This window comes from Argopecten irradians, chromosome 10 (assembly GCF_041381155.1).
Source record: "Argopecten irradians isolate NY chromosome 10, Ai_NY, whole genome shotgun sequence".
Classification (NCBI taxonomy): domain Eukaryota; kingdom Metazoa; phylum Mollusca; class Bivalvia; order Pectinida; family Pectinidae; genus Argopecten; species Argopecten irradians.
In genome coordinates, this window is record NC_091143.1 from 25722995 (window position 1) to 25738232 (window position 15238).

The window sequence follows — 15238 nt, forward strand, 5'->3', positions numbered from 1 at the left end:
ATAGTTCAAAACTTCAAAACTATATGTATTTATCACATAACTGGCCCGTCCAGCCTTGTCATTAATATCGTAAGACCCCTATGGAACGACATGTGATAACGTGATAATATATACGTACATATACATACATACATACATATATATACGATGATATATATATCCGGCTCGGAAACGTCATATCCGAGCCGGATTTCTACTGTTTTATATAGAGACGAAATTTAAAGTTTCGCTTATATTTCTATTAGTAAAAGTTACATGATAATTAGAATCTTACACTCGTGACTATGTGGTATGAAATTTATCAAACGAGTTCAAAAATATGATATACCGCTCACCTAAAGGCTCGTGGCATATTAAATTATTGAACTCGTTTGATGAAATGTTTAGCAAAGAAAACTGAACTGTTCAGTTATTGTTTATTTTGTCAACTCAAAGGAATATAAAATAATCCAAATGATGTCGTATACATACCTGTAACTGTTAGCGGTTCAAGTCAGGTAGCCAGACTGGATCCGCCAAATCAATGTTCAAATTCGTCCAACATATCACACCATCATCTGTAGACAGGTATCGCATCAACATCTGTATATAGGTAGCACACCATCATATGTAGACCAGTACCACACCTGCATCCGTAGACAGGTACAGCATACCATCTGTAAACAGGTATCACAAACCACTGTCATTTGTAGACAGTACCCACACCACCATCTGTAGACAGTTACCACACCACAATCTGTAGACAGGTACCACACCACCATTTGTAGACAGGTACCACACCACCATCTGTAGACAGGCACCTCACCACCATCTGTAGAAAGGTACCACACCACCATCTGTAAACAGGTATCAAACCATCATTTGTAGACAGGTATCACACCACAATCTGTAGATAGTTACCACACAACAATCTGTAGACAGGTACCAAACCACCATCTGTAGACAGGTACCACACCACCATCTGTAGACAGGTACCACACCACCATCTAGAGACAGGTATCACACCACCATCTGTAGACAGGTACCACACCACCATCTGTAGGTAGGTACCACACCACCATTTGTTGACAGGTACCACATCACCATCTGTAGACAGGTATCCCACCACCATCTGTTGGTAGGAACTACACCACCATCTAGAGACAGGTATCACACCACCATCTGTAAACAGGTACCACACCACCATCTGTAGACTGGTACCACACCACCATCTGTAGGTATATACCACACCACCATTTGTTGACAGGTAACACATCATCATCTGTAGACAGGTATCCCACCACCATCTTTTGGTAGGAACTACACCACCATCTAGAGACAGGTATCACACCACCATCTGTAGTAAACAGGTACCACACCACCATCTGTAGACTGATACCACACCACCATCTGTAGGTAGGTACCACACCACCATTTGTTGACAGGTAACACATCACCATCTGTAGACAGGTATCCCACCACCATCTTTTGGTAGGAACTACACCACCATCTAGAGACAGGTATCACACCACCATCTGTAGACAGGTACCACACCACCATCTGTAGACTGGTACCACAGCACCATCTGTATGTAGGTACCACACCACCATCTGCAGACAGGAACTCACCACCATCTGTAGACTGGTACCACACCACCATCTGTAGGTAGGTACCACACCACCATCTGTTGATAGGTACCACACCACCATCTGTAGACTGGTACCACACCACCATTTGTTGACAGGTACCACATCACCATCTGTAGGTAGGTATCACACCACCATCTGTAGACAGGTATCACACCACCACCTGTAGACTGGTACCACACCACCATCTGTAGGTAGGTACCACACCACCATTTGTTGACAGGAACCACATCACCATCTGTAGACAGGTATCCCACCACCATCTGTAGAAAATATACTGAAACAGGCTCAGGGCTCGCTTAACTGTTCTGGATTTTTTACGTGTTAAAGAAAAGTACTTATTTCCTTTATACCCATTGCTTGTCTGTTTGATAACATTATACGTGTTTCGACTCTTCATCTCATTGTTCTCCCGCAGTCTTGACTTTCTATTTGTTGTTGAAAGCAGATTGCTTCTTCTCCGTCATCAAAAATGTCTTTTTAAATCATTCATTCATCAATTATTGTCATTTTCACACTTTTCAGGTACTGCAGTGGATTGATTTAAAACAAGGACATTTTATAAAAACTGAAACAATATCATTTTTAAAAGAATGTAAGGAAATAAAATCGTTTTGTGTTGTAATAAACCAAAGCTACAGGCAAAGGTGTTTGTACCACTACTTTAAAAAGTGATGAGGGTCCTAGAGTGAGTGACGTTAGTGTTGTCAACTTTTATTCTATAATTTACAGAGATTGTTAGATGGGAATAAAATGGGACGATTTATATCGTATAACATTGGTTAGATCATCTAACCTATGTGTTGCATGGACGGATATTTGTAAAATGGTATCAAAATGTTCACATCAAATCGTGATAATACTGTAAGCTCAGCAAACGATTTAAGCAAGATTTGTTTACGACTTACGTTTATTTATTCAAAACCTTATAGTTTTCTACGTTTTTTTTTCTACTTGGGCATTGTTAATATAAGATAACACCTTTGAAATAATACCATTATAAATAATTATTCGTTTGTATTAAAAACAGCCAACAGATATACTGATTATGATCCTTAATGATAGCAATATCGATACTCTACAGTCACATAATGTTGTTAATGTACACAGATTATTTTGGGCACTTTATTGATGTTGTCTTGTAATTGAACAAGGTGAATTAATTGTCTGACGAAACTTGACAAATTTATGAAACATCCATTAGTATACTGTACATTCCACTTTAAAGCAAATATTCACAATATAAAAAAAACGTAAAGGTATGAAAGGGTATACCTTATTATATTTAAATTTTGACAAAACATGTTTGGTACTTGTTAAAATTTTGACATAGCAATTTTTGAGACATATAAAAAGAAGAACTTGTGATAATATGATGTTAATGGCGTGTAAACAAAGGGAATGGTTTCTATAATTTTGACACATATCTACACAAAAATATTTTTTATTTATGTATAATGTATTTTTGAGTTTTCTATTTCCCTAACAAATCTTGTGATTTTTTTCTTTGTTTTTGTATATTATTTTATAAGAGGTGGGTATGAAACCTAATTGATTACAACAACACAGAGGTTTTAAAGCTATCAACTAGCACAAGACGAAATATTTTATGAAAATATATTAATTTATGATGAATAGTGCTAACACTTTTGTGTATATATGCTGCTATTCGTCGTCATTTTTATCTAAGATGCCCAATTTCTGTCCAACCCATTTACATTTGGCGATTATTTCATCCTGCATTAGGGAGAAACACATTGATAGAATGGCCATTCCAAACAGAACGTAGATGGCACCAAGAACGAGCTGCGCCTGCGCCTGGGGGTTGTCGAAATCTGTCCCCGGAACTACATCACCAAAGCCGATGGTACTGAGCGTAATGAAACAGAAGTAAGCAGATTGAAGCCAGTCCCAGCTTTCCCACAACCCAAACAGGACGGCTCCACCGAAGATGTATCCTGCAATCACCACCATGGTAACAGTAAGAGGTACAGTGATTTTCTTCTCGTCGAAATCGTCATCTTCATCATCGCTGTCGTCGTCAAGAGAGGGATCATCTCGTACTGGTAATGGTCTTTTAGGCTCATGTTGGGTCTTGTAGGACTTGACATCCATTGGGATTATTCGCATGGGTTTGATGTCATCCGGTCGGCCGTTCATTCCTTTCATGCTATCAGGTGTTTTCGGAGGTATCTTACTGAATTCGTGCTGCATTGGTGGGGCCTTCGGGATAACCATGTTGGTTTTGTCGCTGCGCCATGCGCCTTCTGGTTCTTTGGCAATGGGCTTGATCTGTACGACCTTTGTCTTGTCCTTGCGTCTGCAGCATCCACAGCAACATATCTTAGCGTAGATGAACCGGAAGATGTCTGCTAAAACGTCCCCAATGTTAGCCAGGCATAATAACATGAGCGGGATACCCAACACGGCATAAGCTATACACACCAGTCTGCCCCAGAAAGTCTTCGGCGCGATGTGTCCGTAACCTAAAATACAAAAGAGATTAAAAGGGATCAACCAACTAAATTAAAAAAAGACCTTCGAAATGGCCCCTGTGTATACAAGATTGAGCCCAGGATAGAATTTTAACCCGGCCGCTGATTGGCTGGCTAATTATGAATTTCGAAAGTAAAAATGTTTTCTGACAGGTAATTATTCCTAGATAACCATGATATGAATTTGGAAATTCATATTGCGATTTAGGTTCAAAATATCAACTTTGATAATGAATAGGTAAAAGCATTAGAATTTCAGGATTTTTTAGTGCAAAATGCGCCTGATTTCAATAAAGCTACCCTGGTTGGAGTTTGAGCAGAAGGACCCAAACTTTTGTTTCTATTTGGTGTTATATGAGAACCTAGACTTTAATTATAGAACACAATAGCTAACTAATATTCCTTTGTTTTAATAATACAGTACAAAACTTTAACAATTTTAAAATTATTTAGTTGGTTGCTCTCTAAAATGATATTAGTATTATCTTATTTCCCATGGACAGGAAATATCATCATCTAGTAAACCTCAGAAACTTTTACATTCTTGAATCTATTTTGCTCGGAAATACTTTACCAGTAAATGTTTAAACCAGAAATCGTCAAAGTGTTCTTCAAAATACTGTGCAATTTCACGAATGGTGTGTTGATTGTATGTTCATTATGACTTCATCAACATACCATCAATTAAATTCGGCATAATTTTGAGCAGTAATATGGCATATTTTAAAAGCCTATTGTGTAATGATTTCTTTCAAAAATGGTAGAAATCTGAAAAAGCGACCATTTCAATTGTTTTAATAAATACATTTACATAAAATTTAAAGTTTGTTATGTCGTAATCATCATACAGACGAACCCAGAAGAGATTTTCATATGTTATTCACCGCCAAACTTATTGGTTTTAATTGTACACAGACAAGCTCAAAATAAATTTTGACAGTGCTGCCAAAATTCATTATTTATAAGGCATCATTCAGGTTTTTGTGTGCCTTGGAATATTTTTCAAAACAGCTTTATTCATCAAATCTTTTGGTTTTGAAAAGATTACTGAAGAAAAAATAGCATGTCAAACTTTCGCCTAGTTAAGGCACATATAACGTTAATGTCAAATATTAATGTCAGTGTTGCATCAAAGGATTGACAATGCCCTCATTATGATTGAGAACCATATTGATATATTGTTAAACTGTGGAGATGATGAAGCAGTAATTAGACTGCACGGTACATCTGACAATGTCAGCTATACATGGGCACGTCTACAGTAAGATGATAATATCACATATGTTATTTACATTCCAATGTAGGTACGGGTATTTCTTTAACACAATGGTGTCCCTCGTTTTAGGAGTACACTTATGACGTCACACATATGAATGATGACTTATCAAATGGTGGTCATTTTTGGTTGGATATACTCGAGCGTAAAAATATATAAGGGACCTTCATTTCCCTATACTTTGAATTTGCTGTCATAATATGGCCGTTACCAGAGGAAGAACGATAACTCCTATAAATTCATAACAGCTAATAGAACATTTTCATGAACATTTTCTAAATATTTGCTTAAACATTCAAGTAATCATTATCATATGTACTTTATGGCTGTTTTCGGGTTATGCATGATGAAAAAACTGATGACAGATCAACTGAACTTTAAATAATTCATATATATAGTATAGGTAATTACTGACATTAAGACTAGGCGTATTCCATAATTATATGTTAACAATTAGTTTTTAACGGTACGAACCACCTGTCAATTAAAAGATATATATATATATTTGTAGTCCCACGATCTCACTTGTATAAAGGCTGGTTATTGATATTGATTAGTGATCGTTTATTAATATCGTACGCACAAAATCAATTTCTTACTTGTAGACTGTGAGACTCAATACTGATGTGGAAAGTATTAAAGTATAATTAAACACCCTTTCGTGATATTCATATAAGATATTCTGAATATGAACTAATTTTTGGATATAAGATGATTGGCATTAAGAAACAAGACTAGAAGAATAATAAATACATACTTTACACACAAAAAAATATAGAATAAATCATATATCGTACATGTCTGAGTTATACCCCTTGGATTGTTTCAGGAATGCAATGGTATATATACAAGAGAATTTTACTTAATCAATAAACACTTTTATCTACCTCTTCGTAATGTAACGTATGCTCTCCATAATCACAATTATACAAATCAAACCTCAAGGCAGTTAAGACAGTAAATGGAATTCAGACAAAGGTGATCGAACAGAAAACAAACAACAATATATTCAGGTAAAGTTATACCAAGATTTCCTTGTCTTTAAATAGCAACTCAACAGAGATTCAACTAATTACTTTTAGCCTCCCCTTTTTGTTACGATGTTGTCAGGTAGATGATTTTAAGAGAATGTAGTGATTTTTTCAGAAGGGATGAACTACTTGTCCACAAAAAGGACAATCTTATCGTAGACAATTTACAAATGTTTACCATGATATTGTGTTTGCTTCACTTTTGCCCGTGGTAAATTGCATGTTAAAATCTGATACCGAGCCTATGGTCGCAATTTTGTGTACATATATCATCTTCATCAGTGTCCTGTATCTAGTTAAATAGCAACTCAACAATGCTTCAATGGTTTTACGCACCCCTCACAGCAAACATTATCTACATTAATTTTCATTCAGTGAATATCGACATTTGTAATAAGGACAATCACATATTAATCGTAAGCGTTGATTTGTTTTAATGGCTATTGAACGAATTTAGTATTCAATGTTTTTCTCTATGCTATATCTATAGGGGTAGTCCTAACATATAATACAAAACATCTGGTGATATTCATAACTCCACTGTTCTATTGTTCTGTTATAACTTTGAGTTTAGAAATCCATTTACTGGAGCGCGTTAAAGATTTTCTGGTCAATTAAAAACAAATCGGAGCTTTGAAGCTAGACTTTACGCTGTATATTTAACATTAAGCTATTGTTAGACATCATTATTTCTGACCGTGATAATGAAATACGTTATTTTGTATTTGTCTGTCTGTGAATAATTTATTAGAGACTTTTTATACCATATTGAAATATACATTTTGCTGCAACAAAACCCATTTCAAATTTGGGCACTGTGTTCTTAATATATTGTAAAATATCGTATTTCAAATTACAACATGATCGTTGATGTGACTACGTTACAACTGTTTTACATAAAAGAAGAATCATTGAGTGCACATTTTGTTCCATAGTACTGTGCAATTATCTTGTAGTTATAAATGTTGATAGCAACCAATGCTTTGTTTATATATTTATTTATTTTTCATTTATGTTGCCATTGAAATCTGCGATAAATTTATGCGTTTGTTTACTCCTATTCTTCAAATCACCACCATCAATTTAAATCGTCTCTATCAGACGACTTAATTTATTGTTTTTCTACTGTGAATTTCATATAACTCCTCGTGTTTTTTATATGTATAATCATTCAAAACTTCTAAATGTATTTGTTGCTACTAAATAGAAATAATCACTCATATATTCAAATAATGTGTATATTTGATATTATTTACACTTGAAACTGCAGCACAACGTAATTGATAAAATGCTAATGCCTTCATATAAGATTCTGATTAAACTTTCTTTATAGTCCCTATATGGACCCTATAATTGTTATCGTTTTTGACAATACTTTGAATTCTATTTTTTCTTTCCGGTTTAATTAAATCAAAACATCAAAACACATGAATTTTAATAAATACTTTCATTGCAAAATAGTTGTTCTCTTCATATATATCGGTTATACATGTATTTGAAGAATCATTTCATAATTGTACGAATTTCACCATTTTTGTCGTTGTTGAAAAACTAATTCACGTGCTCTAACAGGAATAACAAGCAAGGCAGGCAGATACATGTATGTAACAAAGAATATTTCAGATGTTCATAATGTAAACCAAAAGATTTCGTGGACAGTGGAAAAATTGCGGAAAAAGTAGTTGAGAATACTTTTCAAATAAAAAATGGAAACGCGTGGTATAGATAGTGGCATATTGGGTCAGGCATTTCAAAAATTTATCGAATCCTATCGAATTAAAATTCTGGCCGACCACCATTGGAAATTCCTGTATTGATTATCAAATAATCGATTGCAACAGTATTTGGTATATAAGTGTATTAAGACCAGCTATGTCTGCAGCAGTAAAACTGAAAATGATACCTATAAAAACATCATTCAAAAACCAGAAACAACGTACGTTTGGTATATATGTATTTGTAAATATTAATATAATCAAAATAAAGTAATAAACCTGTTATAAGATATTAAGTGTTTTAGGGGAGAGACATTAGCGATTAAATAGATTATACGAAATTACAACGCAACTCAATTTCTTACAAACACCTAATAAAGAGATAAAATTAGTATCGATGCACTCTTCGAGTAACTTGAAATGAAAAACAAAATCACACATATTGGAAAAGTAATAGAACATGAACTCCAGTTTTGGCAGGGACAACACGTTATTTCATTGACGACATACCAGATGAAGAGAGACTGTCACATTCTAAAAATTCAATCAGAAATAAGATGATGAAAACGGTATTCTGCTTAGCAACGTACATATGGTTTGGTTTAATTAGTCTCACGGTCCATCACCAGAGCAACACACGGCGGACACTCAACAACTAATATTCTACATCAAAAAGAATTCGCGACTCATTCTGAAATAAAATATATTATAATGAATCCAAATAATCAACTTTTAGCAGAGGAAAATGTTACGCAATGCTTTATTTGTACGGAATTTTGCCCGATTCATTGCGCCACAGACGGAAACGAACGTGCCTGTGGTTACATTATACGGCCGGTCTCGGTTAACGCTGCGTAATATCATTGTATGTTTTAAGATCGAAAGTTCCCCGTAGTTTTATGTTCTGGTGTAATACTTTAAAATATAATCTTGGATACAAACACAACGGTTGAACTAGTATGTGGGCTGTTCTAGATAACGTGTAAATGATAAATCAATGTAACAAGACAGAATCCCTTTCAGAGCACGCGGATTTATATTTTACAATCGTTCATGTTGGACCATAGCGAAAGTGATGATAAATTGTTTTCCTGTGGTTAATATTGATTGCTTAAAGCATCGCAAAATCGATTTTTTTTCAGGAAAATTATTATATCATGTATTTATTGGAGATTTAGTTAATTAGCAGCGGAAAATAAACAATAGTTTTACTCGTACACCAAATATTTGTTATGACAAATAACAAATTTTACCAATTCATTAAGGTCATATGCCGTTTACGTTTACTCCTTATTTGAAATCTTAATTTGAAACCTTTCTGTATGCTAGTAATACTTTGGATTGTGTTGTATTTCTAATCTATGCAGACCGTATTTATTATGCTGACATATGGGTCCTCGTCAGAAAGATCACGCCATGACAATCAGCAAGTGGAAGAAAGGACCCGTATGGGTTATAATTTCATTCATGAATTGAAACCTATTTTAACTATGAAAAGCTTGTCCAGCTATGATATCAATGAGCATAAAAAAGTTTCAAATTACATCCCTGGGTTTTTTTTTTTTTTTTTTTTTTTTTTAATTTGATTGTGGAAGTAGATTCATTGCACCGACTTCATTGCTAGATAAATGCAGAATAGTCAAATTTAGTTTTTTTTCTGTAAAACATATCTAACAACAAGAGGCCCATGGGCCTTAGCGGTCACCTGATATCAGATACAAAATGAAACAAAGACATGCATATAAACACTATATATTTGCCCATCAGGCCCTTGAAGTCAGTCAGTGATTTTATAAATTTGACTTTTTAATCTATGAAGATTATTTGGTTACATCAAATCTGTGAATTCAGAAGTAAGATTTTTGAAATGTTATCCATTTTGACCCCTTTTGGCCCCACCCCTCTGGCCCCTGGGGGTCAGCCAGGACCAATTTGGATATGATGTTAAAATGCTATCTCAGGCTAATAATTCTAACCCAGATTGACTAATTTCCTATGAAAACTAAGCAAATAAAATTCCTAAATGTGTTTTTCCTATATAAACTATAGTAAACTTGACCCCCTCCCCAGAAGGGAAACATGAGACCCCAGGGTAATATTATTCACAATTTTTGTAAAGGATTTTAAGACCTTTCCATCTATGCATAGTATTTGATTCTACCAGTTCCAGAATTTCAGAAGAAGATTTTTGAAGTTTTAGCCTATTTGACCCGTTTTGGCCCCGCCCCTAAGGCCCCTGGGGATCAGTCATGGAAAATTTGGTAATAAGATTCAATGGCCATCACATAGGGATAATTCTGACAACAATTGACTATAAATTTCCTATTATAATGACTAAATAATGCTCAAAAATGTGTTTTCCCTATATAAACTACAGTAAACTTAACCCCCTCCCCAGGGGGAAACCTGAGACCCAATGGTGATGTAATTCACAATTTTCTTAAAACACCTTAAGACCTGTCCATCTATGAAGAGTATTTGATTCTACCATTTCCAGTATTTAAGAAGAAGATTTTTAAAGTTTTAGCCTATTTGGCCCCTTTTGGCCCCACACCTCTGCCCCGAGGTGGTTGACCAGGACCAACATAGATATAATATTAAAATTTTATCTCAGGCTAATAATTCTAAACAAGTTTGACTCATTTCCTATGAAAATTGAGCAAAAAATGCTCATAAATGTGTTTTCTCTATATAAGCTATAGTAAACTTGACCCCCTCCCCAGGGGGAAACGTGAGAGCCCAGGGTCATATAATTCACAATTTTCATAAAACACCTTAAGACCTTTCCATCTATGAAGAGTATGTGATTCTATCAGTTCCAGAATTTCAGAAGAAGATTTTTGAAATTATAGCCTATTTGACCCCTTTTGACCCCGCCCCTAAGGCCCCTGGGGATCAGTCATGGAAAATTGGTTAATAGGATTCAATGGCCATCTCATACTGATAATTTTGACAATATTTGACTCACTTACTATTACAAATGATCAAATAATACTCAAAAATGTGTTTTCCCTATATAAACTATTGTAAACTTAACCCCCTCCCCAGGGGGAAACCTGAGACCCCAGGGTCATATAATTCACAATTTTTGTAAAGGACCTTAGGACCTTTCTATCTATGAAGAGTATTTAATTCCATCACATCTGTGAGTGGAGAAGAAGATTTTTGAAATTTAAGTCAATTTTACCCCTTTTGGCCCCTCCCATAGCTCCCTGGGGGGGGGGGGGGGGGTGGGGACCATATAATTCACAATTTTGATTGGCCTTATGCCTTAGAAGGTTTGTGCAAAATTTCATTGAAATTGCTTCAGCGGTTTTGGAGAAGAAGTCGAAAATAAAAATTGTTTACGGACATACGACGGACGACGCACGACGGACGACGGACGACGCACGACGCATGACGACGGACAAAAGGTGATTAGAATAGGTCACTTGAGACTTCGTCTCAGGTGACCTAAAAAGGTGATATTGATTCTTTAATGCAAAATACTACCGTTGGTACACCGTATATAGTAAAAAATACAATGGAATAAAAATGTTACAGCCACATTAGCTATCCACACAGCCTCTTACATTAGTTTAAATAAACAAGTCAGTCAAGCATTTGTGTCTTTGTGAATTAGGTAATCTGACTATGATTGATAGCAGTAGATCAATATAAAATATTCTGTCATTAAAACAGACTCAGAATGACTCTAAGGTTTGATACCAATTTTAAGTAAGTTTGGGTTCTGTACGTTATGTGTTGGTTAACCAAGATCGGTTTGTGACGTCTGTAGTTCCGATGGGAGGGGTTTCTTCATGATTTGTTTGATTTCCTTCCTTATCTTGCCTACTGAAAATCAATTTATTTTCGCGAGGTTCAAATTTTCACGTAACTTTATGAAAGAGCTCGAACGCGAATTCAATTTGTTTTTACAAATAATTATTTATGAATGCAGCAAGACTGTCAGTGAGAACCTTGATCGTAAAATAATATGTACGCGAAAATAACATGGTTTACAGTAAACCAGTGATTGACATAAATGTTGATAAAGAGAACTAGCTATAACACAACGTACATGTACAACAACAGCCAGTTATCAAGGAAAAGTAATATTGTCTTTCATTTTTAATGTTTCGCACAAATTAGTAATGTTACTCACCTTTGAAATAAAAACTAGAGCAACAAACGCTGATGTGTCTGTCTAACTTTAAAGAAACCGATATGCGGTTTCATATTTTCGTTAGACGTGTCATTTGGATTTACATATGCATGCCTCTTCCTGAATATATATTAAATCTGAAGTTTGAATTATCATAGTCAATGATTGTAATTAAAATGAAGTCAAAGTAAAATTATTTCCATAAAGATGTTCAGAAAGTTTACTTTGCATTTTGCATTTAGGTTACTACTAATTAATGTTAAAGGTATTTCACAATGACGCATTTTGTATTTGAGCTGGACAATTCGAGTTCAAATACAGTCAGATCGGCCCAAGTGCTAGCCGTCTGATAGTATGTCCGATACTTAAGTCCTCAACTCATTCGTCTTGGTATACAACAGTGTTAACTGCCTTGCGGGTAGGTATATATTTTGACGTCGTTTTTTGTGCGCGAACACACGTCATTTTCTATGAAAGGTATGACGTTACCCTCGCAAACTGATGACGTCAAATCCAAAACCTTCTCCCAAGGACAGATAACTCTGTAAATACCGAACATAAGATAAAAACTCTATCGATATAGATGATGTTTATCGTGGTTTCCTTACCTATGGTTGAGATGACGGTCACAGAGAAGAACAAAGCACCCGGCCAGGACCACTTGTAAGTCGGACCGTCGGGTTTCCCGTAGTCGGCGCACACACTTCCATCATATCCAATCGCGATGCTGTTATCCCGGAACGTCTCCAGTAAAACCCGGAGCTGAATTGTCATCACAGATTTATCTGGATTTCCATCATTCTCCGTTATCACATTTAGCATGTTTGTAAGCGTTTTGTTCTCCATCGGTTCGTATTCTTCTTTAGAGTCATAACATATCTGTTGTTCGTTGTTTTTCTCCAGATGCTCGAAGATAAATCCCCCGGCTACACAGTAAAGCACTACCATCGCACAAAGTCCTACGTGGGAGAATAAGAACTTCATCACATTTTTGCAGCATCCTTCGCGAGTTTTTAAACCCATTTTGCTTAGGATATTTTGGCTTCAAATGAACCACAGACAAATGCTTCTGATTCAGTTAATACAATCTGATGTTGAAATCCGGATAATGTCCCTCCAAGTTCTTTTGGGCTACATTACTCTATCGATAGTGTGTTCCTGTACCAGATGAAGCTTGTGTGTATGAACCACCTGAAATGATATAGATTTTAATATTCGTTACTTACATATATATTTACTTTAGAACACAAAGGTACACTGAGCAGCTATTGTCGCTAAACATCATAAATGTGACGAGGTATCGACTTATGCCAAAGAAAACTAAATACGCTAGCTTTTTTTTTACGGCAAGTAACAAATATTGGCCTGAAAGTAAAATCATTTAAGTTCTTCCATAACTTTATTGTAAGCTTGAAATCAATAACATTAATGTATGAACATTCGCGATATGACCGTCAGTACATGAGTTTTTTTTTCATAAATACAGTTTATAATAGTCAGCCACTAGATTTATAGTGCTGGTGTACTGAAATAGCTGAAAACTAACCGGTTATATATTACTAAGTCATTCCTGTTTCAACATCTCAACAACAAATACATACTTTTGTAAATGTGTTTTAATATCTGATCAATTATATGAGTAATTACTGTGGTTATCTAATGGTGTCAGAGTATGAGAAAATTAAAAAGATCAATAATATAAAAATATAAGTGGTATACAACACACTATACTCGGACGTTTTTCTAATTTTAGTGATTTCCCGCATGTGTTTTCATAACAAAATTTGTATTGATTGTTGAAACTATACCATTTCTTAACTATGGCATGTTCAATATCTTGCTACCCCATGTTTTAATACTTCTCACATGAACTAAAAAATGCGTTAGTATCAAAATAATTGTTTTTTGAATCTATGATAGCGCCGTGCCATGTATGGAACTCGATAGAATTGATTGCTACAATGGCCTGCTTCTCTCTATTGTTTCAACATTGATTATACGTAAGTATAATCCAAATTTCCACAGAGCTCTGATAACAGGCGTCACAAGCTATGAAGGCTATACTTCTTTCATTTAAAAGGCAATTTAAGTTGAAACCAAACAATAAATTACGCTTTAACAAAAGCTGAAATGGCCGATGCTGTGATTATTGACGTTGAGTGCTTATTAGTATGAAGCAGGACAAGAACTGGTCTAATTGATCTTGATTTCAACAATAGGTAGGCCCCAGTATAAATATTTGTTAAATTCAACATTATTCAGAACATTAAATAGATATTGTACAGGTATTGTGTGAGCAGATCCAACGAGTTTTGAAATAACCTTTTTTAACCTAACATATTCTTTATGTATGACAAATTTGGCTGGAAAAACGGTCTTTTATTTCTCACTCCAAAAGACATTCATGTATATGGAAATATTGAAATAAAAATATTTTTCATTTTACATTTTATTGCGTTAATCATCTACAATTGTATGTTTGCTTTTGTTCATTTATTGATTTAAATAAAACATATTATGTGATAAATTATTTCAACTTATCAACGTCTTCCTCCGCATGTTTATTTTGTTGTTGCTATACTGTTAATGTATTTGATAAAAAGATAAAAAAAAATATCATATTTTCATTCCTTGCCAAAACTCAACATTATGTTTTTTTGTTGTAGTGGCATATATTATAGCCAGTAATACACAAAGGAAGTCAATTATATTTCATTATCGGCACATCTGCTTTGATCTTGCTAGAAGACTTATCCATCATATGTCATTGGCTGCACGGAAAAAGCTGATTTACATAATTTTCACAGTGATGACATAAAATGATGACGAGGGAGAGTTGGCTTGGTGATCAATATTATTGTATCAATTTGCCAGAAGGAAAAACGCTGTTATGACTGATAAACATATCGGGTGTTCTACACTTTCTAGGTAATATCTAGGAGAAATGTGGTC

The 15238-nt window shown here is 34.9% G+C and overlaps 1 protein-coding gene across 2 annotated transcripts in view; it reads right to left on the reverse strand.

Moving 5' to 3' along the window:
• The window catches only part of LOC138333491 (potassium channel subfamily K member 18-like), a 50930-nt gene that overhangs the window by 16388 nt on the left and 19304 nt on the right, over window positions 1-15238 (reverse strand). For both annotated transcript variants that reach the window (XM_069281908.1, XM_069281907.1), the window contains exons 2-3: window positions 12895-13477; window positions 472-4111 (exon numbers count right to left, since the gene is read on the reverse strand). In XM_069281908.1, coding sequence (XP_069138009.1) covers window positions 3291-4111; window positions 12895-13309 — 1236 coding nt within the window. In that variant the 5' untranslated portion in view covers window positions 13310-13477 and the 3' untranslated portion in view covers window positions 472-3290. The remainder of the gene's footprint in view (window positions 1-471; window positions 4112-12894; window positions 13478-15238) is intronic.